Below are 26423 nucleotides of genomic sequence, written 5' to 3'. Positions count from 1 at the left end.
GCTGTGGGATGAGGGGAGGGCACCGCCTGGCTCCCGGGGCTGTGGGATTAGACGCATAGCCTGGCTCCCGAGCTGTGGGATTAGGAGAACTGCCTGGCTCCGGGGCTATGGGATTCGGGGAGGGCTCCCAGGACGGTGACCCCCGCCCACAAGCGCACCGAGGCTGGCACAGGCTCCGGAGGGCGCCCCCCGTGGCCCCCGCACAATCCGCATTGTCCCGGGCTCCTGGCACCGCCCGCCCCAAAGCAACAGACCGCTAGGCCAGCGTCTTTCAGGCGCGCTTGGAACTAGAGGGGACACGCGCTCGGACGGGAAGGGCGGGGAGGCGACCCCAGGCCCCTCCGAGACACTGGCGAGGGCGGGGACGACACCGCGTGTGCGCCCATCTCTCCGGGACGGGGAGGCCGCGCCTCTGAGGTCCCCCGCGGCCCGCACTCCGCCCGCGAACCGCCTCGCCCCGCGCGCGCGTCGCACCTGGAGCCGGCGCGGCCGCCCTCGCTCTCCGGGGCCTGGAACATGTCGCCCGCCGCTGGGCACCTCCTCGCCGCCGAACCGCTGTTCCCGCCCAGCTCCGCGCAGCGCGAGGCCCGCCCGCCCGCGCCCATTGGACGCTGCTGACGCCAGTGACGCCGCTGCAGCCTACCGCGGTGGTGGACCCCGCCCAACGAGATGGAGACCGGGAGAACGCGCCGTGCTCGCAGCCGATTGGTGATAGCAGGTGCCGCTCACGGCATCGAGCGCCGAGATACGGCAACAAACCGGCAGGGGGCGGGCTGCCCCAGGTGGGCGGGGCCGGAGCGCTGTGCGGGCGCAGAGTTGGAGCCTCTCCGGGCCTGGCCGGGCCTCCAGCCCGCCTCCCGGGCCGCCCCGGCGCGGAGCGGTGCCGAGGACCGGGTTGGGAAGAGATGCCCGGGCCGCCCCGAACCCGCTCCCCCGGCGCGGGCCGCACCCCCGGACCGCTTGCTGGGCCGGAGCGGCCGCGACCCCACCGACAGCCGGGGTGCAGACGCGCGCCGTGGGGACCCGCACACGCGGGTTGGGGCGCTGAGCAGGGCTCGGTCGAGGCTTTTCTCCGGCAGCAAGCGCTGCCTGGTCGCCACTGACCGCCGCCGCTTTACTCTGAAAGACGGTCTGTCCGGCCTCCAGTCTGTCCGGAGACGTCGGTCTTTTGCCAGCCGGTCAGTGGCATGTGGATGCTGGGCTAATCCCGACGGATGCGTTGCAGGATTCGGCAGTTCCTCTGTCCGGCCCAGCCCGGGGGCTGAAGAGGCGGCAGAAGGGCTTACTCAGAAGGAGGAAGCGAGGGATAAAGTGCCCCAGTTGCTCATTTCTGACGCAAACCCCCCAAAGACATTGAGCAGTGTTTTGTGGCTAAATGACACTGTGGAGAGCCCATCTATTCCTTTGAGATCTCACCAAATGAGAGCCACTTGAGCTGTTTTTTAAGTGCACGCTTTAAAAAAAGGGCAGAAACAACAATTATTAGATCAAGTATTAGTATGTATTTATGCACAATAATAAAAACAGATTTACAAGTTGAACTGGAAATTTAAACATAAGAAGTTTAACAGCTTTTGTTTATTATATTAAATAACCAAAACACCTTTTATTCCCAAAATTGGTAAAGAATAAATAATATAATTTACAATATGGTACAAAAAATAATCAGGAAGGACAGGCATTCTGCTTTATACATATTCTGTATATGTATATTTATAATCTATAAAACAAATTCACATCTCAAACAAGCCGAAAACCTTGGATGATATGGCTTAACGATTATTAAAGGAAACAGCAATGAGTTCTGCTGCCCATAAGCTCTAGAGCCAGCCGTCCTGTGACAGAGCGAAGGGCACAGGCTGCTGTAGTGCTTCCAAGATGGCTCACTTAACATGACACAATTACTGCAGGGTCAGGAGAGTTCTGACAGTTGGAAAGGTTTGCTGTGGGTTTCTTTCCTTTTTTTTTCTTAAGACAAAGTGCCCTTTTTTCTTCACAAATGCATCTAATCTCAATGTCTTAAAAAAAAAAAAAAGCAACTGCTGTTTTCCTCCTCCACTTGTTTCCAGTGTCTTTTATTCCATGACTTTTCTTTGCACAGTAAGTGTGGATTCAATGGTGTGATTGAGCTAAAGATGCTATTAAAGTGATAGGCCCCCACCAGGAATGAGGCCATGGTACACAATGACAGAGAATGAGCCTCTGAGGCTAAGGACCTGGAGATGTGCGAGAGCGAGCAGATCAACTGATGAAATGTTTTCAAATATTCCCACTCCCTGAGTGAGTACCCTACCTAGAAGATACCAAGAGATGAGAAATATGTCATCACGGACCTTATGTGGAATCATGAACTTCAATTTACCTCTGCAGTCTTCTGGAGAATGGAATGCTCCACACTGGATATTCACAATAAACAACCAAGGCCAAAATACCAACTCTCTGGAGACCAGAGATACTCAATCTTTAAAAAGATGAATCAGCAAAAAAGATCCCAGATAACATTAGAGTGGCGACAGAAAGAGGTTTCTGAGAAACTGATCTGATCTTAATCACAACATGCTCAAACGCACAAAGGAAGCTACAGGTGCACACTGGGATTATCACAGCCTTCACTCGGAAGCAGAGGAAGATGCAAGAAATGGGAGGCTTCTCTGCTTGGGTCTCTTGAAAATCTCGGCCTTTAACAGCTGCTTATTTTATATCTATCTATTCATTTAGGCTGGGAGAAAATGCATTCAGAATTTTAATGCCACAAATGACACCATTCTCCCTTAATGTTGCAAGCAAATGCCTATACCTATCTGGTTGCTTGAAAAGCAACAGAATTTTCTGGAATTGTGTCAGCTTTATTACAGATGAGAAGAGCCAGCCCACTCTCCTCCCTAACCCACCTCCTCACTGGATGACAATGGCCACAGTCAGATGCTCCCAAATGCAGTCAATGTCAGAGACCCAAGAGGGAGGTGCTGCTAAATAGCCTACAGAAGCTCACCCGCATCTCCCGTTTTCCTCTTTTCAGATGTCACTGGGTAGCAGTGCCAACCTACCTGCTAGACTGCCGTGGGGTGTCTCCTGATGGACAAGCAGCTCAGGACCCCTACTGTCTCTGGCACAGTGCACACTGCCATTGGGCATTGCTCCCAGCATCAATGTTCTCATGTTACTTGGCATCTCTGGTCCCAGACGGGAGGAATATGAGAAAGCAAGTAGTGGCCTAAACTTGGCCTGGTGTCCTCGCCTACTATAGACCTAAGAAAGCGAGATGCCCAGAGAGAGATCTACTGATCTTGTTTAGCTCAATAAAGTGCTAATTTCAGGAAGCTGATACACTGATCACAAAACACAAGCTAGTTTAAAAATACTCTGGTTCAAACAATGCTGTCTACATCTCTTAATAAAGTGGCACAATGTCCCTTTCTTTCACATCTCCAGAGCTTTGGGACTTTTCTTAAGAGCCCAGAGGAACTACCCACACAAGCCTTTGTTAGTGATGTTTGTGCCTGGAACCGGATCTTAAAGAGGGAAGCAACAGGCGAGAGCTATGAGAAGCACTTGGGACAAAGGAAGGAAACTAGTGCCGGGAAGCTGACTGTCCTGTTTCCTCCTACGGCTTGGAGTGAATGACCCTGTCTACAGCCTAGAGTGGCTGCAACTGGCTGGTGAGACGACAGGATCAAGAGCGTCCACTCTGCTTATACACGAAAAAGACCTTTTCTCCCCCTTTTCACACTGGCCCTTTTCAGCTCTTCAGTGTGGATAGAGAGAGAAGCCTGTGGAGAGGGCTGCCGCTCCACTGCCCATCGGGGAAGACGAGAGGTGAGCAACAGAACAGTGGTCAGGTCAGGTGAGTTACAGAAGCCAAATGGGTCCTGGCCGCAGGGTGGAGGGTGAGGCGGCAGGCTGGACGTGGCTGGACGGTGACTGTGTGCTGAGCCTCCCGAGACTGAGAAGGCAAAGGAGCCTCATCAGCTCCGTTCTGGGCAAAGACTGGACGTCGGAGCATCTGCAGTGGTGACAGTTGGTCATCCAAGGAGGCACAGGGGGCACGGTAGAGAGACGTGCTTTTAGTGCACCCTGACTGCACCCAGATGTGTGACCCCTGCCTGGATCCCCTGAACAAGAAGAGGAGAAACAGGATCATGGGCAAAAGCAGGCGCGAGAGATTACGTCGACCCGTTGGGGCGTACACTGCACCAATGCTGATGACATAAGAGGGGACTGAACAGAGGAACCTTCCCCACAGAGGCCACCGAGCTCAGACGCCAATCAGCAACACACCAGGACTGCAAAACTCACAGGAAGTCTTATCTGTAGTCAAACAAGTGCTTAGGCATCATCCTGGTAGAGAGAACTAACACCTAGAAGCAACCTGCGGATGGACGCAGGAAAGAAACCAGCTAAACTCTGCTCTTCCTCTTCGATGGCTCCTAGTTCTTAAAACACAAGAAAAGCATTTTCCAACATGCTTAACAGGATTTTTTCTAAAAGTCCACACAACCGGCATAAGATGTGATTCTTTTCCCCTTCCTGTTCAGTCAGTCAGAACAAACCTCTAGATGAGGGAGGCACTAGGCAAGGATCGGTATTTCTGGGATGATGGCACTGGGTACACTGTCCTGGGACCCCTCTGCTGCCTGTGATCAGAGTGTCCTCTGAAGTCTCTGCTGTCTCAGGGTGCAGACACCACCAGGCAGAGCCAGGCCATGCCTGGCTGCCCTCCCCTGTCATCACTCTGCAGAGAAAGCAACCAAAGCATGCCATAGGTTTGGCAGAAAGAAAGCAGCAGTGGCTGGAGCCTCCCAGCAGGGCAGGAGCACAGACCAGGAGATCACAACTCCCCAGGACGGAACGACTCTGGTGAGACACACCTACTCCTTTCTCTCGGAAAGAAAACCCACTGGAATGTCCAACACAACAAGCGAGGCAAGAGCATGGGAGATGTGGTTGCTACGCAGACCCTAACGCGAGACCCCACAAGTGGCGGGGAACTGCTCCAACGCCACAGCAATGTCTGACGTTAGCCCTTCCAGAGAACTTGTCCTCATCTCCTGGGCCACCACTGTCCTCTGCCCTTTGGGACACGGCTTCCTGCTTGTGGTGCACTCTGGGGTGCAGAGGTGCCTCTGTTCAGACCGTCTTTTGGGGGTCCTGGCCTTGACGTATGTTTTCTCTAGTCTGAAGAGGGCTACACCTACCGCGGGTGAGGACCACCAGCCCTGCAGGCCCTCCTCTGCAGCCTCCAGGGTGCCCCGCCACCAGGTGCAGTCACTGGGATAGGTCGCCAACGGGAGGGCCACTTCCACCACCATCAAACAGAACCTCTCGGCGGCTGGGCTCGGCGATGGACAGTTCTTGGGCCAAATCGTTGAACCGAGATATGTAATCAATGCTGTTTTCATTCATCATACACACCAGCTGGGAATCCACGACCTGCAGGACAAAAGACACAAGGGAAGACCACGTCAGGGAGCTGGCCCGCCATTTGGACTGGAAGTGACTGGGTACCACGGCTGGGACCTCTGTGGAAGGCAAATGAACCTGGTGTCTCTCCGGAGTGAAGACTGGAATCTCCCACTGACTGGCCCTATAACGGCAGCCCGGGACCCTGGGGAGAATTTTAGAATCGCCTCTGTCGTTTTGAACACTCACTCTTTTGACAAGTGTGCACGATCGCCTACTGTGAGCCTGGCATAGCTGGTTGCTGGGCTCAGAGTGGTGGTTCCCTCCACATGAGGCTCATGGGGACAGAGTCAATAAACAAAGAGGCAAATGGCACACAGTGGAATGCAGAGACGGGGGGCGGTGCCTGAGGGAGATGGAAGTAGAAAAGGGGGATAGAGTTTGCCGTGGGGGTTGGAAGCACCTTGCTGTCAGAAGAAATAGCAAGAGCAAAGGCCCTGAGGTGGGAACAGGCTCCGACTATTCAAGAAACAAGAAAGCTGGTGGATGTGACAGTGAGTAAGGCAAGGAGTGGAAGATATGGAGAGAGAGACTAGAGCGTGCACAGGAGGGCCGCAGATACTAGGACTTTATTCTGTGGACAAACACATGGAATTTACAGTCTTCAGGATTTACTGTCTGCCTATGTCTGGAGTGGAAGCCTCATGAGGAGGGGGCCTTTGTTTCATTCACTCAGTGCCTACAGCTGTGCCTGGCATTTAGCAGACCCTGAATAAATATTCGTGAATGAATTCCATGATATATGAACAAATGAGCAGCCTTTGGAAAATTCTGAGTAGAGTTATGGCATGAACTGAACCTTAAACTTTTTAGTATGAGAAATTTCAAACAAACTGAAATTTGTTTTCAAAAAGTTGACCAAATAGTGACTGTCTTCCCCCACATATCTGTCACCAGCTTCATCATTATCAATCTGTGGCCAATCTAGTCCCACTTCTCCCACCCACTCCTCATTCCTGCCACTTCTGTTCAAATCTCACCATCAGATCACTTCAGTACACGTTCCAGATTGTACTTGGAGACAATGAGGCCTCCCTCAGAAACACACTCATGTGTTTAAGTGTAGAGAGTTCTCAGTCAGACTCTTTTGCTAAAAATTTGCTAGTCCTGCAGGTCAATGTGTCTCAGTTACTGGCTGTGGACACAGTAGTTCATGGACAGCAACCATCTTTGTTCTGTGATCCTCACCTGCATGTGCAACACGCCACCCAGAGATCTTGTTAAAAATGCAGACCCTGCTGCGCCGGGCCTGGGGGGGCCCACGTCTGCATTTCTAGCGACTCCAAGGTGTTGCCGCAGCTGGTCTCTGGGCCACCCTCTGAATAGCGGGGTCTCAGTGTGTTGTCTCAGGATGTGTGTGCAGAGCCCATTTCTACAGGAGCCGACTGCGTCGATGTCCACACAAACACGGCAGGGGGAGACTGGCTTCTTGCAGGACATTAGAGCCACAAGGTGTTCTCTGAATAAAGGTTCTGTGGCCAAATGGGCACACTGAGGGGAGGGGGATTACTATTCATCCTCTCTGTTTATCTTTGGGTGAGGCTTCCAGTCACATCATGGCTCAGCTCAGAATTCTCCAAAGCTTTCCTGTAAGTTCCTCAGGTCTCAAGATGCACGTTCCGATACTGAGAAGCTGAGGAGCCCGTGGCTGTCACACAGACAGCTGTGTGAGCTCTGTTTGATCCAGACCTCCCTCAAGCCCCTGATTATAAAAGCCTTGAGGGATACCCACGAACACTCAACCTCCCCGGGAACCAGGACGTGGGAAATGCTGCTCCAGGCCTTTAACAAAGGACTGAGCCCAGCCGAGTGGCATTCTAGATTTAGAATTCTCTCCTCTGTCTAATCTCTCCTGTTTTATAGCACAAGCACCTGTTACTTTGTGCTTGCGTTACAGTTGAATGTACCCAGCTTCACTCCCTCAACAAGCACTCATCCCTCAAGCCGCACGTGCCCACAGCCACCACTCACATGTGGCATGGAGGCCTGGGTGACTACAAGAGCCGAAACCCTGGCCAAAGAAAAGAGGGGCCATCGGGTCAATGGATGATGGTCATGAACTGAGCCTTGCCTCCACATCAAGGGTCTGCCATAATGTGACTCCTACTATCATCACCCCGACCATAGGAGGAGCCCACACGGGCATCTGTGCCTTTCTGCAGAAGCCACTTCCCCAGCTCAGCTGGGTGGCGGAAACGAGTGAAGACACAGGGAGACACTGCTCGAGGTCCCCTACTGTCAGGTGGTAGCTCTCATGACACAACCACCAACAACCGCCACTTCCTTCTCCACAAATGGCCGCAGTGGATCAGGAAGCCAAAGCAGTGCACAGCAGTGGTGCCTGTCCGAGGCCATGCGCAGGTAAAGCACAGAATGAGATCCAAAGCACGCTCCGGCTGCCTGCAGAGCCCTTGGTCAACCCTGACACCAGGGCTTCCTGGGTTCTGATGCCTTTAGGGCTCAGCTGTTACTTAGTCTGTCATTTGCTGCCACATGAGAACAAATGCTGGCCCAGTGTCACCAGAGCTTCCCTTCTCAGGAGAAGTCAGAGGACTGGATCTGTATGTGCTATCTCCTGATGTTTAAGTCTTGACAAGCTTTCTTAATAACCAAACATGTCTGCCAGAGAAATCTGGCAACCTCCAGAAGTGGGCTGGCAGTCCAGTCCAGGCGCAAGGTTGTGTGCTTACCTCTGCGACATCGGCCAGGGACCTGGACACAAATGAGTCTCGTGAGTTTCCATCCAGCAGGCTGGGGCCCAGCAGGGAGGTGCCACTGTTGGTCCCGACGGGAGTTGGCAACATCTTCCGGCTCTTCTCTGGGGAGATGAAGCTCGCTGCCAAGAGGAGGAGGAAAATGCTCTGAGACCGGCTTGGTCTGGACCAGTCCAAGGGGAGGATCCTGAGGGCTGGGGTGGCCATGCCAGGCCCCTTCCGGGCACCCACCACACGCTCATGCATGGTGCTGCGGATGGAAGTCCCTATGCTCCACCTGGCTTTTCTCCTGTGGTGAGCCTTGGAGAGTGCCCTGTGCGGCACATGTAAGTGTGCCTAATTCTTCCAGGGGTTCCACAGTGCTCTGCTGTCTGGTCACCACCCCCACCTCCATATAAGGTGGTTTCCAATTTTTCATGATTTATATTTGACTGTGCAGACATCTGCACTGTTCTATGTGACGTCTCTCACAGGAAATACCCATCAAGCGCTGGCTTCCCCACACCACCCAGACCAGAGCCCCCATCGTTCTGGGCTGTAGAGTGTGGCACCAACACACAAGGCTAACTGGGCTCGTCATGAGTACAGCACACCCGCCTCTGGGGCAGCCAGTGCCAATGACCACGTGCCAGCTACTCTCTCAAAATGCAGAGCACATGGATCCCAGATGTGCCACAGGAGCTCCTCCTACACAGAAAATGGAGGCCTAACAACCCCTGGGTCTTTCCCTAACACCCCCTTCCTGCCACATGAACACCTGGTGCCCAACAAGGATGAACACATCCTGTGAATGTTCCAATTTGTTCCAACATGCCATAGGACAGTGGGAACATCCACTGCAGAATACTTTACTGAGAACAGGGAGAGCGGAGCTAAGAGCACAGAGAGCCAATTCCTTCTACCCTGTCCCCAGCAGCAGGGCCTAGCGGGGTTGGGTCAGGATACTGGGGAGACTGGAGAGGATGCAGGGGGCCGTGCGGGGAGGTGGGTGCGGGGGGGGCTGGGGGGGGGGGGCCGTGTGGGGAGGTGGGCGCGGGGGGGGCTGCACACTAGAGATCTGGGCATTTTTCCATGTTAGTGATGCAGAAAAAAATAAACCCTGAAAAAGCTAGCAAATAGTTCTTGTGGGAGTTCTGCTGAGGAGCACGGAGAATCCAGACTCCAGCCACCGAAGGTGATGCTGTGGAGCCCTGCTCGTCCCCTGCTCCTCTGAGACGAGGAGCCGGGTGCCCTCCAGATACGCACCAAACAAGCTGCTGAGCGACGAGTCCGTGGGGTCACTGGGGCACCACTGGGGGTCGTGGGTGGGGGAGGCAATCCAGTCTGGCTGGGGGCTGCTGGACGGGGAGGGAAGACTCTTGGAACTGTCACTGCCATTCAGTTTTGCTGGAGAAAGAGGGACTCCTTCACCTGTCAACCAAAACCCTGTGTCAGAGACACCATGTGGGGCGAATGGCAACCCACTTCCCCAACCTGCCACCCAGAAGGCACTGCTGGGGCAGTGGGCTGGCATGGCTGTGCGCACTGAACCTGGGAGACCCTGGACCCTGCTGGGGCCCCCAGAGAGGGTGAACAGTGCTGGTCTACGGAGGGGACTTCCCAAGCAAGGACATGCACATCTTGGCAAATAACCATGACTGACGGAGCAGCCATCACTGACGGAGCCAGGCCTGGTGCTGAGCGCCTCACCTAAACCCCTCACACAGCAGACAACAGCCCTGGGAGGTGCACGCTAGTGCCAGGCCACTGCTCAGGAAAGTAAGGCTCAAACAAGTCAGTGACCTGCCCACGGCCATGTCTGTCAGGCTGTGAACTCAGCTCTGTCTGAATCCATGGCCTGAATCACACTAGTGAGCACCAACTGTGCCACTGCTTCCACCACACTGTCCCAAGAGCTGGTGGAGCCAATACCCCATAGGTACCAGCCCAACCCTCTCCAAGAACCCGCAAAACCTGTGGCATCCACCCAGATCCAGAACCAACAAGGAAAATGCCCCATTTGATCCCTGGGCTGGATAGGTCCTGCGGGCCCGTGCTCTGTCTGTCTCTCGGGGCCAGGAGCAGCCCCAGCACCATGAACAGCCACAGGTCCTGTCTGACCTCATCCACCTGCGCTGCCCCTGCCGAGGCCGGGCAGCACCACGTAGGTGGCAGACACTCCATATGCAACAATGAGAGCTGAACGGAACACTCCCAGCAAGGCTGGCAAATATTCAGGCCCCCAAGAGGAAGTCTGGATCGCCCCTCCTGATGGGGAACTGACTCCAGGACGGGTGTGCAGGGGCATCCTCTTCCTTACCATACTGGCCAGAGCTGATGGCAATCTCGATGATGGAGTCACTGATCTGCGTGGCAGGCTCCCCCTGTGAGAGCACGTCCTCGGGGGGGCCAGGCAGGGAAATGTCCAGCAGAGCAGAGACGTTGGGCGGAGAGAGCCGGGTGCTGGAGCCCTCCGACGAGGGCAGAGGTGTGGAGAGCCCGTTGTGGAGAGGAGGCTTGGACAGCTCAGATAAGGAGAGAACAGGCGAACCCTGCTGGGAGACAGGTATTGTTGAGAGACAACAGATCAATCAATCGGTACAAAGCAATGAAAAATCAGCCTCAGCCCGAGGAGGCAGTGACCAAGCGATGGCAAGTCAACAGAGAGGTGATGGCCCCAGCAGGCACCTCATCCATCTCAGTAAGAAACACACTCAGGGAATTTACTTCTGAAAGTGCTCCAGGGATGGGAGAGTTGGAAGGCCAGGCCAGGGTGGCCTAGATCTGCTTCCACTGCCGGCAGGACACATGGTAACACCCGGGCGGAGGGTGAGTGCCAGGGAGCTCTACCAGCTGACGACCTCCACCCCCTTGGCCCAGAAAACTTAGTCCTTCCAGAACTGCGTCTGAATCAGCTAGCCTTGCAGACAGGGGAGGAAGGCGTGAGATGGGAGACGAATGCTCCTCCATCTAGGCAAGGTGGGTAGAAGGACAGAGTTGCTGGGCATCAAAGCTGTCCATGTGTTCCTGCCACGTATGAGGCTGGCCAGCAGGACTGTGAGGGTGCTAACTGGCATTGGAGAGGGTCCTGGGGCAGCTACTTGCTCAGCAGCCAACAGAACCATACCTGGAAACCGTCCGTCACCGGCTCCTGCTCAGGCCTTGAGGCGACACTGATGAATGGGTCGCTCGTGCCCTATAAGAACACCAGGAATGCCGGTGAGTCCCTATACACCACGCGCCAGAACTCTGCCCAAGCGCTCGCCAGCCACTAAACTCCCAAGAGAAGAGTTGCTCTGCCCCACTGGCCTCCCACCAGCCAGAGGCCCAGGAGACCATCGCGGTCTAGGCTGGAAACTCTCCCTGTGAGCACAAGAGACTTCACTGCTTTCAGAGTGTGGGCCACTGGGCCCCGCACTTCAGACTCCTTGTCAATTGAGAGCCAGCGCAAGTGCCGGCAAGAGGCCTACTGTGCCATCCTCAGGCAGCACTGAGCCTGGAGCCAGAGAAAGACACCGGAGTGCGGGAGAGTGGAGACGAGCACGGCCAGGGAGCCACCGGTGTGCAGTCGGCTGACGCGGTTAAAGCCCTTCTCAGACAAAGCTCCATCTGCCAAAAGACAGATCTCCGCACCTGACTTAGTTCAGGATTTGGGATTCTCCACTGTCACACAGCAAACCTGTCCCCGCTCTGCCTCCTTCTGTGGTCTTCCCTCTGGACCACATGGCACTCGCTAATACCACAGCCCCCTGGTTCAGTGACTCTCCTTGGGCCCCTTAGGACCTTCCCTTCCTGAGGCAGAACTGGAGTCAAGCAAGACCTCAGCCCCCTGGCCTTGGCTCCCAGCCCTCTGGAGGGTGAGTGATCTGTCCCAGAAGCTGATGGGGACTCGGGGAAGCCCTTCTAAACACACTCACCCGCACGGCGGGGAGGGGGTCTCCGTTGGGGTGGTTTCCAGTGGAGTCCTGCCCCGAGGCAGCAGCTGTGACCTCATCTGCAGACAGTGGAGAGATGCCAGGCAGACCCTCGGCGTCCAGGACAGGCAGGGGGCTCCCAGGGATGATGCCGGCACTCTGAGCTGCTAAGTCGATAGCGCCTGGCAAAGGAAACAACATTCCAAACCTGAGCTCTGCTGGGGTCCCGAAACCTGCCCCAGAGGGCTCATGGGCACAGCCTTAGGAACTGCCACCACGCCGGTCACAGAAACTTACTGGCCAGGTGGCCTGTAGTCTGGGGTGGAAGGACCTTGGGCACGATTGGCCGAGACAGAGCTGCTTTGGTCAGGGAGGACTGGATGGGCCGGAACGAGCCTCTCCCTGGGAGGAAAAGAGCAGAAGCAGATGCATCGACCCCATTCGCCCATGCCCTCCCAGCAAACAAAGGGGCTGCAGGATCCCTTCACAGCCGCAGTCGGGATCACAGAAGCTGAGGCAAGTCAGACACCACTAAACATCCCAGACACTTGCTAACTTGGGGAAATCAGAGGTCAAACAGGCCCAGGAAGGGGATAAAGCTCTGATACCCGTGACTGCAACACCACTGCGCTGCCTGGGGGCTGCTGAAAGGCTGCGTTCACCACTGTCATCCTGTGGGAATGGCCCTTTAAGGGTGACAAGCACTTGAGCTGAGCTACAGGCTCGTCTCGGCGGTCAGAGCAAGAATCTTGGACCAAAGGGCCAGCCCAGTGGCGCAGCGGTTAAGTTCGCATGGTCCGCTTCTCAGCGGCCCAGGGTTCACCAGTTCAGATCGCAGGTACAGTCAGGCACTGCTTGGCAAAACCCATTCTGTGGCAGGCGTCCCACATATAGAGTAGAGGAAGATGGGTATGGATGTTAGCTCAGGACCAGTCCTCCTCGGCAAAAAGAGGAGGATTGGCAGCAGTTAGCTCAGGGTTAATCTTCCTCAAAAAAAAAAAAAAAAAAAAATATCTTGGACCAAGATTCTGTCTCTGCAATGTGGCTTTTTCCTACTAGGCTTTCTACAGCTGAAAAGTAAGCATGAGGGCTGGCCAGGGGCGCAGTGGTTAAGCTCGGGCACTCCGTTTCAGCAGCCCCAGGGTTTGCAGATTCAGATCCCAGGCACAGACCTAGCATCATTCATCAAGCCACGCTGTGGCAGCATCTCACATAAAATAGAGGAAGACTGGCACAGATGTTAGCTCAGTGACAATCTTCCTCACAAAAAAAATAAATAGAAAAATAGGTATGAGAAAAAACAATCGACAGCTGTATGGATCTTTCAGTAAGTAAATCTGAAATGTGAAAATCAAGACTGATTTGAAAGATAGGTGATGGAGCATGTCTTTCACTCAACAACTCTCACCATATAAGCAAATTCACTGCAAAGAGCCACAGCCCTCCTGAACTTATAGACTTCCGAAAGCATGAGCTGGATGTCCCAAGATCATGTCTATTCTGTAAAACGCCTGACCACACATCACAGATAGATGCTTCCCTAAGTTGAAGGCAGCAAAGCATCCATGCAGAGCCGCCTGAGCCCACCTCTGCAGGAAGCTGCCTGCACACCACCTGTCAGAGGCCCACGCCCACTCGCCCCGCGGCCGGGGCCCAGCACAGGGGCACACAGTGTTTGTTGACAGAATGGACAAAGGAATGCTTGAAATGTCACTCAGAGAGCTGTGGACTCCAACACCTGTCATTCTCAAAGACGAGGCCAAATGCAGGTAGGAGAGAAAGGCTACTCCGAGAAGCCTCCAGTGCTTACCAGTTACGGAGGAATTCGACAGGATGGAGAAGGAGCAGACATTATGGGACTGGTTTTCAGACGGTCTAGGAAGCAGTGTTCTCTGTGGAGGGAAAATTGGCAAGAATCAGGTGATGAAAAGACTCCAACACCAAAAATCACTCAGGAAACAAGTGCTAGGTTGTAAAGGAATATTTCAGATAAGGGGAGCTGAGTGTGACCAGATGGGGGTTCTGGTTCTAGAGCTGATGAAACAAGGGCACTGGGGACAATCTGAGGCAGCCATGTCTTGTGGCCCCCACGGCCCTGAACACTGGGTCCTCTCTGAGAAGACCGAGAGGATCACACCTTCCCCAGGGAAGACTGGAGGAATGTCAGAATGATCCACCATTAGTCCAGAACATTCTTCCAAATGTGGCTGGAATGCAATTAGTCAGAGGAATCTGTTTATAACCACTGGATGTGACTGTTAGGAGAGATACCCCCTTACTCCGGGCCTTCTCACATTTGGGGTAAAGAAAATAAAGCTGCTGCTTGTAACACAGACAGGCTAAAGGCACGAGGCGCCCCATCCCATGCCATCCCATGCCATCCCATGGTCCCAGTGCGCAGGCCTCCGTGTTTATCTGCCCAGGGCTCCTGTGTCTGAGTAGGTGAGGTCCAGTGTGACGACTACAGCACAGTACATCAATCGCATTAATTGCTGAAAATGTCCGTTGTTGAGATGAAACATTCACAGAAAGTATCTGTCAACCCAAAAGTGTCACGATGCATTTCTGGCTCTGGGTGCACTGCCGTGTTCTCTGCTAAGGCAGGAAGGACATCTTCGTGCCCCTCAGAGGTGTCCCAAGGTGCCAGCACAGAGCACAGAGGAGGTACTTCTGGGGTCACAAACTCGAGAGGAGGGCCATCAGGTAAGCAGGTGAGCCGTTAACAAGGCGAGGAGCTGCGGACTTTCTGTGCCAGCTCTGCTCCAAGCACACACTTTCTGACAGGGCCAGGTGGGAAAGAGTTTAGGCTTTGGGGCCATCGGTCTCTGTCGCAGCCACTCAACTCCACCCCGTGGTGTGAAAGCAGCCGTGGACAGCAGGGAAATAATCACCATGGCCATGTGCCAATGAAACTTTTTATGGAAACAGTAAATTTAAAAGACCACGTATTGTAGGATTCCATTTGTGTGAAATTCCCAGAACAGGCAAATCCACAGAGACAGACAGTGGATGAACGGGGGCCAGAGGCTGGGGGAGGGGGTAAGGCAGGTGATGGGTTTTGGGAGCGAGGAAAATGTTCTGGGATTAGACGGTGGTGTTGGCTGCACAAGCCTGTGACTACGCTAAAAACCACTGACGTGTACACTTCAAATGGGTGAGCCTCATGGTATGGGAATTACATCGCAAAAAAGCTGGTAAAAAACAAAACAAAACAAAACTGGCAGGCCACGTGGGTGACCTGGTTTGCGACCCTGGACCAAAAAGCCACGGAGCTCCCACTGAGTCAGGGAGCGTTTCCCACTTCTAAGGCGGAGGATTAACGCCCTTCCCCCGGTACTGAGATTAAACACTTTAACACTAAGTTAGTCTGCACAACAAACACTTGGGATTTAGGATACATCTTCCTTCCTAAGACCTGTCTGCAAGCCCTCATGTCTAAATAAATTAATCTCAAGAGAGGAAGAGATTTCTAAGACTCTAACAAAAGGAGATTTATGCATTAATCGAAAAACAATACACATTCATATATTCCTAAGCCCACAGTCATTTCAGAATTCCAGCTTCACCCCTCTTATCTTTTCTATGCCAAATAAAAATGCCCCCTTTCCCGTGTGCCTCTCGCTCCCTGGATCTCCCCTCTGGTCTGCAGAAGGCATCTGCGGGTCCTCTCTGCGTTCATTATGGGCTCAGGAAAGGTCTGGCCTCTGGCCAATCCACAGACCTCGCCAACTGCTTCACTGACTACATATTTATAAATAGATGTTCTAAGAGTCCTCAAATATATCCCAATCTGGGACATTGCTGGGACTTGAATCCCCAGAACTTTGTCTTTTTTGCAAGCAGTTTTCATGTTGTACAAAGATTATCTTTGTTTTTAGGTACTGTTAGGGCCGCTATTATTGCCTTATTTATCCTATTCATAAGAAGGAAGGAAGGGGCAGGGGTTCCCCATTTCATATGAAAACCTGAGACATGAGACACAACCAGCTGGGACAGTAGGAGAGCTGGGCGAGGCCCGCCCTCGAGGCCAAGCACATGCAGACTTGAATGGGGCTCCTGACCTGGACCACCAACGGTTTCCGCAGGTGCCGGTTCCTCAACTTTCTGGGCTTTGGCAAGAAGAAATCCGACTGCATCTGTAGGAAAACAGCGCCCGACCCCTGAGAGTGTTTTCTCACAAACACAGGGTTGCTCCCGGCTAGCAGGGGCAGTGTGGTCCCCGCACTTACGCTGATGGAGTTCAGATGCTGACGGAAAGTCAATTCTGTTTCTTTACTGGGAGAGAAGAGCTTCCCGTGTCGGCTGTTGGGTGGCAGAGTTGTTGGGACAGCAAAAAGGCCGCCATCTGAGTCACTGCTTCCTGTACTGGAGGGACCGGCCACCAAGAGGGGTCTTGGAGGGTTTCTCAAACCTAGACAAGGAGAAGGGAGAGTGAACTCAACTACACTCACCCAGCAACACCTCCTGTAAGAATGGAGTTCTGCCTGGAGGAAAATCAGAAAGGAATTCTGGACAGCCTATTAAGTTTCCTTTAAAGGAATTTCCTATATCTTAGTCCCATAAAAATCTGCTTTTCTATCTTTCTCCCTGAAATCTAGTTTCTACTATGACCAGATCATAGCTCTTCCTCATCGTATAAAGGCACTTTACCACTTTGATCCTCAGCGGGAAGGGCACATACACCTTCAAAGACTTCAAAGAGCTAGAAGAACCTTCCAGACATCATCAGAGGTCAGCAAACTTTGTCTATAGAGGGCCACAGAATAAATGTCCGCTTTATGGGCCTTACAATCTGCTGAACTCAGCTCTGCAGCTGTAGCACAAAAGCAGCCAGAAACACATGAACCAATGAGCACAGCTACGTGCCAATAAAACTTTATTTACAAGCAGGCTATGGACAGTAGCTTGCTGATCCCTGGCCCAAATCTCTAGTTGTACAAACAACAGACTCAGACATAGAGGGACAGAAAAAATTTATTCAGGAACTGCGATTTTGGGATTCTGCTAGCTGTTTTCATTATTGTAGGTGCTGCTGCAAAGCACCCTCAGTTCATGGTAGGAAAAGGTCCCTTCTCCCTATTTGCAAATCTGTGAGATTAAACTGACAAGGAGTGTAGAGACCAGGTCTTCTAAGCACTAGTTTGGATCCCAGCATTGCAGGTGCAATGGACTAGAAGCATCCTCGACTCAGAAAGAGGATGGCTATCAAAGTATACAGAGTAAAACAGAGTTTTAAAAACAGAGTGGAAGGCAGGAAAAGACTATACAATCTACCAGCTAGCCACTGGGAAATGAGTAACGGATGTGCCTTTACGGGTAAGGACAATGATTCAGTTTGCTGCTGCGCTCTTCAGGAGCCACAGCAAGGAGACAGCATAAAGGTGGGGAGCAAAACCAAAGATAGGATCTGCAGGAGGTGGGAGCCTGACAGCACAGCAGCCTCAGCTTTCTCAACGGCCACACCAAGTACTCTCAGGAAACGGATCTGCAAGCATTTAACAGGCAGGCTACTTACAACGCGGAAAGTTAGAGAAAACATGGCTAGTGACATTCTCTGAATCGTCTGCACACCAGGACACTGGTCTGTTCAGCCAAAACGTGACTGCAGGTTTTAGGGCAGCGTCTAGCTCAGAGGACAGCAGAGACGGGATGCCTCTTGAATGACACCCCAGTCATCACTGCAGACACCCTGGCCAGCGTGGGACACTCAAGACACCCAGGATGGCCGCAGTTCTGCGGCGAGGACACCCGCCTATGCGGGCCATTTCAGCGCCCTCTGAGCCTGGGGTGGAGGCCTTCAGGGCACGTGACACAAGGACGCACCAGTCATCAGGCCCTGCCGCCCCCCTCTCATCAGGTCAGTCCCAGGAAGAGCTGTAGGACCTTGCTGGGTGCAGGAAAGAGCCAGGCTCGGATGCATCCAGGGTGGACTCACACCAGGGGCATACGGGGCAGGGCCCCAGAATGCATGCGCGTTTCTTATTCCACCTTTAAAATTTATGCAGAATTCATGATTCTAGTCGTGACGATGTTATGTTAAAATACTACACAAGTAAAGTTGATACTTCAGGGTCATGTTTACCCTGGGGTTTGACGTACCAAGTGACCCAGTGGAGGGCCCTGAATTTACTCCCTGGATACAACTGGGGAAAAGGAACATGGTGGGCTGGAAGGTGGGCCCATTTTTCTTTCCAACGCCTACATTAAACATCTGGGGAATCCCTTAACTGAAGCCTTTTTCATTCCAGTATTTTAGGTGTAAAGAAAAAACAGTCTCTATATGGTTCAGAAAGCACCAGCCTTTCTCAGGCTTTAAGTCCCTGACTCAGTGTGTTATGGAGGATTCTGCTAACCTCACAAAGAAAGATCCTCCAATGTGACCCAACGGGCAGTGTTCCCCCCTCCTGGCGACTCCTGCGTCCCAGGACCCCAAAGCCTTTGTGGCAGGGCCTGTGCTCACCCTCCACGTGAGGAGGTGGTGATTTCTGTACCTTCACCCTGTGCATTGGACTGTGGTTGATGGAGCGGGGCCAGGCCTCAGGTACCCCTGTGCCCTCTGCTCTCACACAGCCCCAACTGCCCAGCGAGGCGCCCAGCACGGCCGCCCCTGAGCCCCACCTGAGGAGCAAGCTGCCGAGTTGGGGGAGAAGGTCTTGCCGTTGCGAAGGGCAGACTGGTTTCGAGGGCAGCGGGGGCTCCGGGAGCTGATGGTCACCACCTTGCCTGGGGGGGTCGTCGACTGCTCCTCCTGGGTGGGCCGCACTGAAGCCATGGAGCCGGCGCTCGCTTCTGGAGCCTGGGACAGAAATGGGCCGAAACAACGGCCAAACAGCACGTGAACAATGGTTCTAGAGTGAGAGCCCCAGAACAGAAGGTACAGGAATTCCCTGGAGTTCAGAGGGACAGCAAAGGGCTCAGAGATCACATTTCCAGGACAGCAAAGGTCAGCAGCACCCACATCACTGGCAGCGTGCCAGTTTTAAACCCACAGTCAGGTAGGTACCCAGGGAAACAACTGCTCCCCTCCTGAAACCTTTGTCTCCACCGCCCGCAGCTGGCACGGACAGGAGTGACAGGAGGGACGTGTGAAGGCAGCGGGGTTTCTGCCTGCTTGGGAAGTGCTCAAGCTGCCAGAAGGGGACGCTGAAGGACAAGTGACAGTAACTCCCATTTTTTGTTTTTTTTGAGGAAGATTAGCCCTGAGCTAACCTGCCAATCCTCCTCTTTTTGCCGAGGAAGACTGGCCCTGAGCTAACATCCTGCCCATCTTCCTCTACTTTTTATACGTGGGACGCCTACCACAGCATGGCTTTTGCCAAGCAGTGCCATGTCCACACCCGGGATCCAAACTGGCAAACCCTACACCGCAGAGAAGTGGAACGTGCAAACTTAACCGCTGCACCACCGGGCCGGCCCCAGTAACTCCCGTTTTTAAAAAAAGCTGGCCTAAGGCGACCGCGATGGCTGCCTCCAATTGTGAGTCAGAGGAAGGAAATACAGATTTAATTTCTAGAATTAAGCACAATCACAGCTGAAGAACCCTCTGCTGAGTCAAAACCCCAACCTCAGGGGTTTCGTAGGCCCCCGCCTGAGGCCACTGCCTCAACCAGCCAGGCTGCTGCCGAGTCCTGGGGGCCCTATCACAGAGACACCCCCTTCCACCCCATCTCTGTTGTCACCCTGCGGACTTCACCACACATCCTCCTCCTTCTTCTCCCCCAGCCACGACTCCCAAGGCCTGGGGCAACCTTTTCGTGGAATCATGGAGCCCACTCCCCGAGGGTCTTCCTGTCCCTCCCCGGCCCCAGAGCCCCCAGGCCTGACCCACCTTCTCCTTTCCATGGGTCCCACCTCTGTGTCCTTCCTCCTTAGCTTATTTAATCTCGCTATCCAACCACTCAACTGAGTGCCCAGCCAGCCTCGTGCCAGGGTCCCGACTCCCCTGGGGCTCGGGCTGCCTGCTGTACTTGCTTGTCAGCTCTCTACGCCCTGCAGCAGGAGGGAACACACAGGACCCGGCCGGCCGTCTCCAATTCAAGGTCCCCATTCTCAGCTTCCCGCCAGTGGTTGTCACACCTAAGCAGCTCCAGAATCACCTGGCTGGGGGAGCATGTCAAAACACGCCTGCTGCTCCCCAAGAACCTGCATCTCTAACAAGTTCCCAGGTGACGCTGAGGCTGCTGGCCAGGGACCCCACTTCAGGAACCACAGCTCTGAGCACCCTGCTCTTCATTCTCCACAGTAACATTTCCGACCTGCTCCATTCCCCTCTTCCAGCTGAGGCCCAGGCCAGGACCTCGGCCGCGTTCCAGATCCCGGTGTTTCGCGCTGCCTCCAGCCTTCTCAGGAGCCAGCCTAGCCTGGCCTTCTTCCCCAGGGTTCTCGACATGCTCATGTCTCTCCTCTCCTGACCCCCCCAAAAGCCAAACTTGAAAAAGCTTTTCAAACTCATCATCTCTGTCTGGTCACCCCAATATTGCCTAGGCCTGCCTGCAGGTCACCTCCACACCGCTAAACCCAAAGGCCACCGTTCACCCCCAGGCCTCGCCTTACCGGCCTCTGCAGCCTTCAGCCAATTCCCACCTGTCCCTGCGAGAGCATCTCTCCTACGCGGCATTTGTTCACCTCACCACGTGCTCTCCAGAGCGCCTCATGGCAAGCCCGCATAGGGGTGCGCTGGGACCGCAAGAGAGGAGCCCATGGGAGAGGCATGTGGAGAACTGAGGCAGGAGAACAAATTCACAGACAGCGCAGTCTGCCCAGGGAAAGCGGGACTCATGGTGCGTGTCTCCCAGCAGTGACGTGGGCGCACCTGGCACTGTTCTGAACATGGATCTGCACTGATGGGCCCCCAGTGAGCCTGCAGCCTGTCCTGGCCCCGAGCCCCACTCCCCTGCGGCCCCCGTGTTCAGCTCCCTCAGCTGTTCCTCCAGGAACCTGTGAACTCGCACACTTGGAAACACTGCGTGCCCTGCTATTTCAGGATCCAGCGGCCTGAGGACTTTGCTCTCCTGGGCCCAGAAGAGCCTATTAGACTTTCTCGGTGGCAGCACTGTCTGCCCCATCTACGGGCTCTGCTGACCAGCTTCCCCGCGCGGGTCATGGGCCACGGCCCAGGCACACCTTGTGTGGCCTTCCTCTCTCTGGGCCATTGCAGCCACTCCCTGGGCTCAGGGACCACCCACACTCCATGGAGCCTCCTGAGGAGCTCCAGACCATTTCAACTAGCCACCTCCTGGACAGCTGCTCCTAGTCTCCCAGGCACAGCCCACAGCCCTATCATGCCCTCTGTCCCCTCCCACCTCCACTCCCTCCATCGAGGCTGTGCCACCACCGTCCTCCCAGGACAGCCTTTAAATTGCAAACTTGACCTTGTCATTCTTTCTACTGAAACCTGCAACGCTCCTGACACTTAGATAAAGCCCCATCCCAGCTTGGCTCCTGGCTGTGTCTGCTACCTCGGCTCTGTGCACCGTCCCCTTGGCCTGCATGCTCAGGGCTCAGCAGAATCACGGGAGCCCCGCAAGGCCAATAGGTATGGCCTATCAGCTGTTGTCTTTGGAGCCCGTGTGGGCCCCATAGGACAGAGTCCTGCCAGGCAGCGAGCTGAGGCCCTGATCAGGTAATCCGTGGAGCCCAGCTCAAGGGAAGGAAAAGCGGCCTGTGAAGAACCTCTGCCTCCCTGCTCATCTGGATCCTGCCTCTTCCCTTCCCCAAGGAGCCTGGCCACCTGCCACAGGGCCAGGCCTCCCCTCTGGACACTCACTGCCCAGCTGAGAGCTCTCTGGCCGGGCCTGGGTGCCTCAGGTGCCTGGAGGGTCAGGCCCCGACCCACACTTACCAGCCTGGGGTTGACTTCGGTAGAGATGAGCTTCAGGAGGCAGCTGAGGAGGCGCTGCTTGTGGAGGGTGGTGGGTGGGGAGCCGGTGCGGGGGCCCTGGGCCTGCCCGCCAGGGGCCTGGCCCTCTGGGCCCAGCACAGCCAGCCAGTCATATTCCAACTGCAGCTTGTTCGGCTTGCCCATCATGAGGTAGACTTCGGCCAGCGTGAGGCTTTCGGAGGTCTGTAGGTTCCAGCCCTCCTCACGGAGCTGCTGGGCCAGCCGGCTGGCAGGGACATCCTTCAGAGGCCTGGCAGCAGGCTGTCCCTGAGGTGGCGGAGGGTCTGAGGAGCTCACCTGCTCCTGGGGCTCCTCTACAGGTGCATCTGCCGAGTCTTTAGTGCAAACATCCGGCTGGAGCCCGGGGCTGGGCTGAGGCTCTGGGCCAGGCGGGGCGCGGATGGGGGACGGTGCCCTGGCCCGGGCTAGGTCGCCCGTATCCGCACTGCTGGGGACACGAGTCTCTGGGGAGGCGCGTCCCGAGGGCCGTGAGTCCGCGCAGCGGCACTGCTCGGGGATGATGAGGTCCTGACAGGACTTCATGTAGCGGGGGAAGGGGTCCAGGAGGGATAGCTCATCCTCCAGCTCTGGGAGCTGGCTGCAGGCACATGTCACAGCCCCGGGCTCTTGGGCAGGGCCGTCCCCTCCCTCTGCAGGAGTGACCACAGGGGTCTTCTCAAGCCGTCCCCCAGTGTCCTGGGCCCCAGAGGGAAGCCTGTCAGGAGCCTCTGGGCTGCTGAGGCTCGGAACAGCACCCTCCCCAGGGGCACTTTCAGGAGAACTCTCTCCAGAGCTCTGCGAAGCATCGGTGGAGGGAGGGGGCCGTCCCCCGACCCTGCCCTCAGCGCCACCCCGTGGACACTTGACCTGGCCTCTGGCTGTGCCCTGCCCGCTCTGGATGCCCAGGATCTGGGCTGGAGGCAGCGTGTGGGCATCCTTGGCACTCTGCTTGCACCGGCCGCCCTCCTGCCAGTGCACCGTGCAGAAGGCCTTGGAGTGCACCACGCGGGCCACTCCAGGCAGCGGCGTCAGCGTGCAGTTCTCTCCTGGGAAGAGGTGCAGCGCCACCTTCTCCTGCAACGGCTCTGTGAACGAGTCCTGTAGCTGCCGCTCCTCAAGTGTCTTCCTCTGAACACACTGTCAAGGAACCACCCGTAGCAGCATGAGCCCCCTGGCACCACTGAGCCTTGGGGAAATTATGAGCCGGGCACTCCTTCTTCAGGAACTTCACACCTGACATATACCTTCTAGCTGGGGATTGGGAGCCAGGCAAGGACAGGAAGAAGTATGGGGCAGTCCTTAGTCATTCTGCTCAACCTGCTGGCAGGGATGCTTCGGCCATACCACATGGGCCAGACAGTGGCCGGGTGCAGCATGGAGGGCTGCTGCGACAGAGTTCTAACACTACAAGTAGGTCAGAAAGGGGCTCCTACTCAAAACCAAGGACGACAGGCTGCAGGCTTCAGTCCCAGTTCTACACCATCTCCTGGCACAGCTGCCATCCCCGGGGCCCGCTGCTATCCCAGGACTGAGAGGCGAGACCCCATCCTTAGGCAGCCAGTGCTGCAGAGCTTGGGGGTGTTGCTTTAGTAGGAAAAAGATACAATTCGCACTTCATGGAGTGCCCACTTCTGCTTCAAGAACTCGATGAGGCTGGAGACCTTTCGATGGAGCTCCACGATCATCCTATAGAGAAACAACAGACAGGAAAAAGGAGGTTGCCACACAGGGAGAGAACCTTCTGAAGAGCCCCTGGAGGCTGCCGGCAGCAAGATGGTCTCAGAAGAGGCACCAGGAAGGGGCTGGAGCCGTGAGGTCCCAAGAGCGTCACTGACTCCTTTCCTGAAAAACAACCCTTCAAACAGAGAGAAGTGGACACTCACATGAAGCTGCAAGAAAAATGAGGGAGCCCATGTACCCCTTACAGTACGAGGTCTCAACCAGGCCACAGACCTTGGTACAACCCACCATCCCTTCTACTGCCTCCTTTTGGGTTCCAGAAGGGTGGGACTGGCCAGCCTTAATTAATCCTAAGAAAATAAAAATACATACGGAAAGAATGAAGTCCTGACACTGTGCTACATGGATGAATCTCGAAAACATCCCGCTCACCGAGAGAAGCCAGACAGAAAGGACCACATAGTGTTGGATCCTGTTTACGTGAAATGTCCAGAACCGGCAAATCCACAGACAGAAAGGTGATTGGTGGTTGCTCAGCAGAGGGGGTGGGGGGCAACTGTTTAGTGGGTATGGGGTTTCCTTTTGGGGTGATGAAAATGTTCTGGAACTAGACAGAGGCAATGGTTGCACAACACTGTGAAGGTACCCAATGCCCCTGTATCAGACACCTTAAAATGGCTAGTGATTAATTCTATGTAATGTGAATTTTACCTCAGTCAAAAAAAATGTGTAAATGGAAAATGATCCACATCCACAGTGGTGCCGTGCCCATAAATCAGACACAAACTCTCAGGGAGACAGTAAGAGAGGAATGGAAAAGGGCTTAGGGTGACAGATTCTGTAGCCATCAACCTGCTAACCACGACGTTCTTTCACATCCCGCCCTCAGCCTGCGAGATCCTGGCGCAGATGGGGAACCATCACTCCGTGCTTCCAGGGCCCCCAAAGTCTTAGGACCCTGATGGCAGTGCGTCACCCCACCGCCATGCTCAGGTGATGTCAGAGCACTGGGGTGAATCCGCTGCTTGTCCTTTGCGGCTGGCTGCCCCGCACATGCTGAGGGCCAGGTTACCTGAGCCTCGGGTTCTGGGCCAGCCTCTGCACTCGGGCCCAGGCATGGTTGTTCCGCGGCTGCAGCTCTACTGGGACTTTCAGGGGCAGGCGCACTGGTTTCTGGTCCTCTTCGTCACTCAAGCCTATGACAGGAAAGAGCCGTGAGAGCCTAGCACAGATGGACTGTGATGCAGAACACAAAGCAACGGCCCAGACAACTAACAGAACCCAAGAGGAGCTGTGGGCACACGGCCTTGTGAGTGAAAGCAAGGCTGGCGGAGAAGCCCGGTGAGGCTCCCGCTCTAAAAGGGGGACGCCAACGTGGCTGCTCCTGCATCTGCAAAGCCAGGGCCACACGCCAAGCCACGAAAGGCCATGAGAGACTCGCTCCTGACACCAGCTGACACTCTGTCTGAACACTGCTGTGTCTTCTAAGCTCAACTTGATTTACAGAGCGGACACATTGCTGTGACAAGCAGTTCTGAACCCAGGAGCTGCCCAGGGGACTCAGCAGGCTTGGACACAGAGCCACTGCAGCAGAGACATTTCCAGCTCAGCCTATCCATCGCTAAATGGAGCCCAGAACAGAGTGCCCCCCGGAGCCCACCCAGCCCACTGGTACTTACCATCTGGGTCACAGAGCTTCTTCAGGGCTCGGCACATGGGGGCTTTGATCCGCAGGTTTCTCCCTTTGTAGCGTACCGTGGTGGCCCTGGGAAGAGTTTTAAAGATGCACTGAGGCCTCTAAATGACCAGGTGCTCCCTGCCCAGCACAGTACGCAGAGCCAGCCTGTCCACACACACGGAGCTCAGAGTGGCGAGGGCCTGGCTGAGCACCCACCCTGGTCTCCAGGGTTCACTCTCAGCCTGGCCAGGGACCCCCACACCGTCCCATGGAGCTCCCAGGACAGCGGGAAGATGAGCCTAACAGAGACATCGCTGTGACTCTGGATATCCCACTCATTTCCCGACCACACCTCACATGCAAAGGGAACATGCTCTACCCTCCTTCCTGGTGACGGGCACTGCACCAGCTGCTGTGCCATTCCCTGGAAGGGCCAGGGCACTGGAGCCCCTGTCACACGGCCCACCCTTCTCTCCTTCTCCTCCTCAGGGCCCCTGGAAAGTCAAAGCTCTCAACCCACCTGTGGGTGACTGCCTCTCCATGTCAGCGACCCCCAGTCCCTCAGTAAACAACACAAGCGGGGCTGGGACTATGGGGCACTCACAGCCAGTGGGCATGGGGGTCCATGTTCTTGTGCTCCCCACGACTGACCTGCAGGTGAGGCCTGCCCCAAATCTGTCTGTCACAGCTGCAGTGGACATTCCATCTGAATACTGCTGTGGCACCAATTTATACAATACTAGAATTATATAAATACTACGTAGCTAATGAAATGAATACAAAAGCTTCAAAAAAAGTTCCTTCTAAAATACACACTTGAAATGCTTTAGAAATATACTCAATAAAGGTAGGTTGTGTTAAAAAATGGCAGTCATATTAAGTGTGGGCAAGACAGTGGAAAGACTGGGGCGACCTGGAAGAACCCTGCAGGCCCCCTGCTGTGGGCCCCTGCGTTCCTGCTCCGCTTGAGAAGGGGAGATCGCAATGATGCATGATGCCAGAGCTTCTGAGATAAAAAAACACAGAACGCTGAGGAGTGAACCCCAAGCAAAGAAAGGCCTTGGCCAGCCACCCGATGGTCGGTGAACAGCTGCAGGTTTGTGTTTTACGGAAGGTTT

The 26423-nt window shown here is 54.8% G+C and overlaps 2 protein-coding genes across 4 annotated transcripts in view; both read right to left on the bottom strand.

Moving 5' to 3' along the window:
* JPT2 (Jupiter microtubule associated homolog 2) overlaps positions 1-551 on the bottom strand; it is a 17712-nt gene extending 17161 nt beyond the window's left edge. Inside the window, exon 1 of the mRNA XM_046666595.1 lies at positions 475-551. Within this exon, the coding sequence (XP_046522551.1) occupies positions 475-518 (44 nt within the window). The 5' untranslated portion in view covers positions 519-551. The remainder of the gene's footprint in view (positions 1-474) is intronic.
* Positions 552-1488: 937 nt separating this feature from the next.
* The window catches only part of CRAMP1 (cramped chromatin regulator homolog 1), a 64896-nt gene continuing 39961 nt past the window's right edge, over positions 1489-26423 (bottom strand). For 2 of the 3 annotated variants that reach the window (XM_046665984.1, XM_046665983.1), the window contains exons 7-21: positions 25307-25392; positions 24700-24823; positions 23552-23633; positions 21909-23075; positions 18686-18863; positions 16297-16478; positions 16129-16203; positions 13878-13959; positions 12365-12469; positions 12071-12249; positions 11281-11349; positions 10474-10705; positions 9420-9584; positions 8151-8296; positions 1489-5430 (exon numbers count right to left, since the gene is read on the bottom strand). In XM_046665984.1, coding sequence (XP_046521940.1) covers positions 5266-5430; positions 8151-8296; positions 9420-9584; positions 10474-10705; positions 11281-11349; positions 12071-12249; positions 12365-12469; positions 13878-13959; positions 16129-16203; positions 16297-16478; positions 18686-18863; positions 21909-23075; positions 23552-23633; positions 24700-24823; positions 25307-25392 — 3037 coding nt within the window. In that variant the 3' untranslated portion in view covers positions 1489-5265. The remainder of the gene's footprint in view (positions 5431-8150; positions 8297-9419; positions 9585-10473; positions 10706-11280; positions 11350-12070; positions 12250-12364; positions 12470-13877; positions 13960-16128; positions 16204-16296; positions 16479-18685; positions 18864-21908; positions 23076-23551; positions 23634-24699; positions 24824-25306; positions 25393-26423) is intronic. The other variant, XM_046665985.1, reaches the window with a different exon arrangement.

The sequence above is a fragment of the Equus quagga genome, chromosome 7 (genome assembly GCF_021613505.1).
Source record: "Equus quagga isolate Etosha38 chromosome 7, UCLA_HA_Equagga_1.0, whole genome shotgun sequence".
NCBI classification, from domain to species: Eukaryota; Metazoa; Chordata; class Mammalia; order Perissodactyla; family Equidae; genus Equus; species Equus quagga.
The sequence above is the reverse complement of the archived record's forward strand: the minus strand, read 5'-3'. Positions and strand labels throughout refer to the sequence as shown.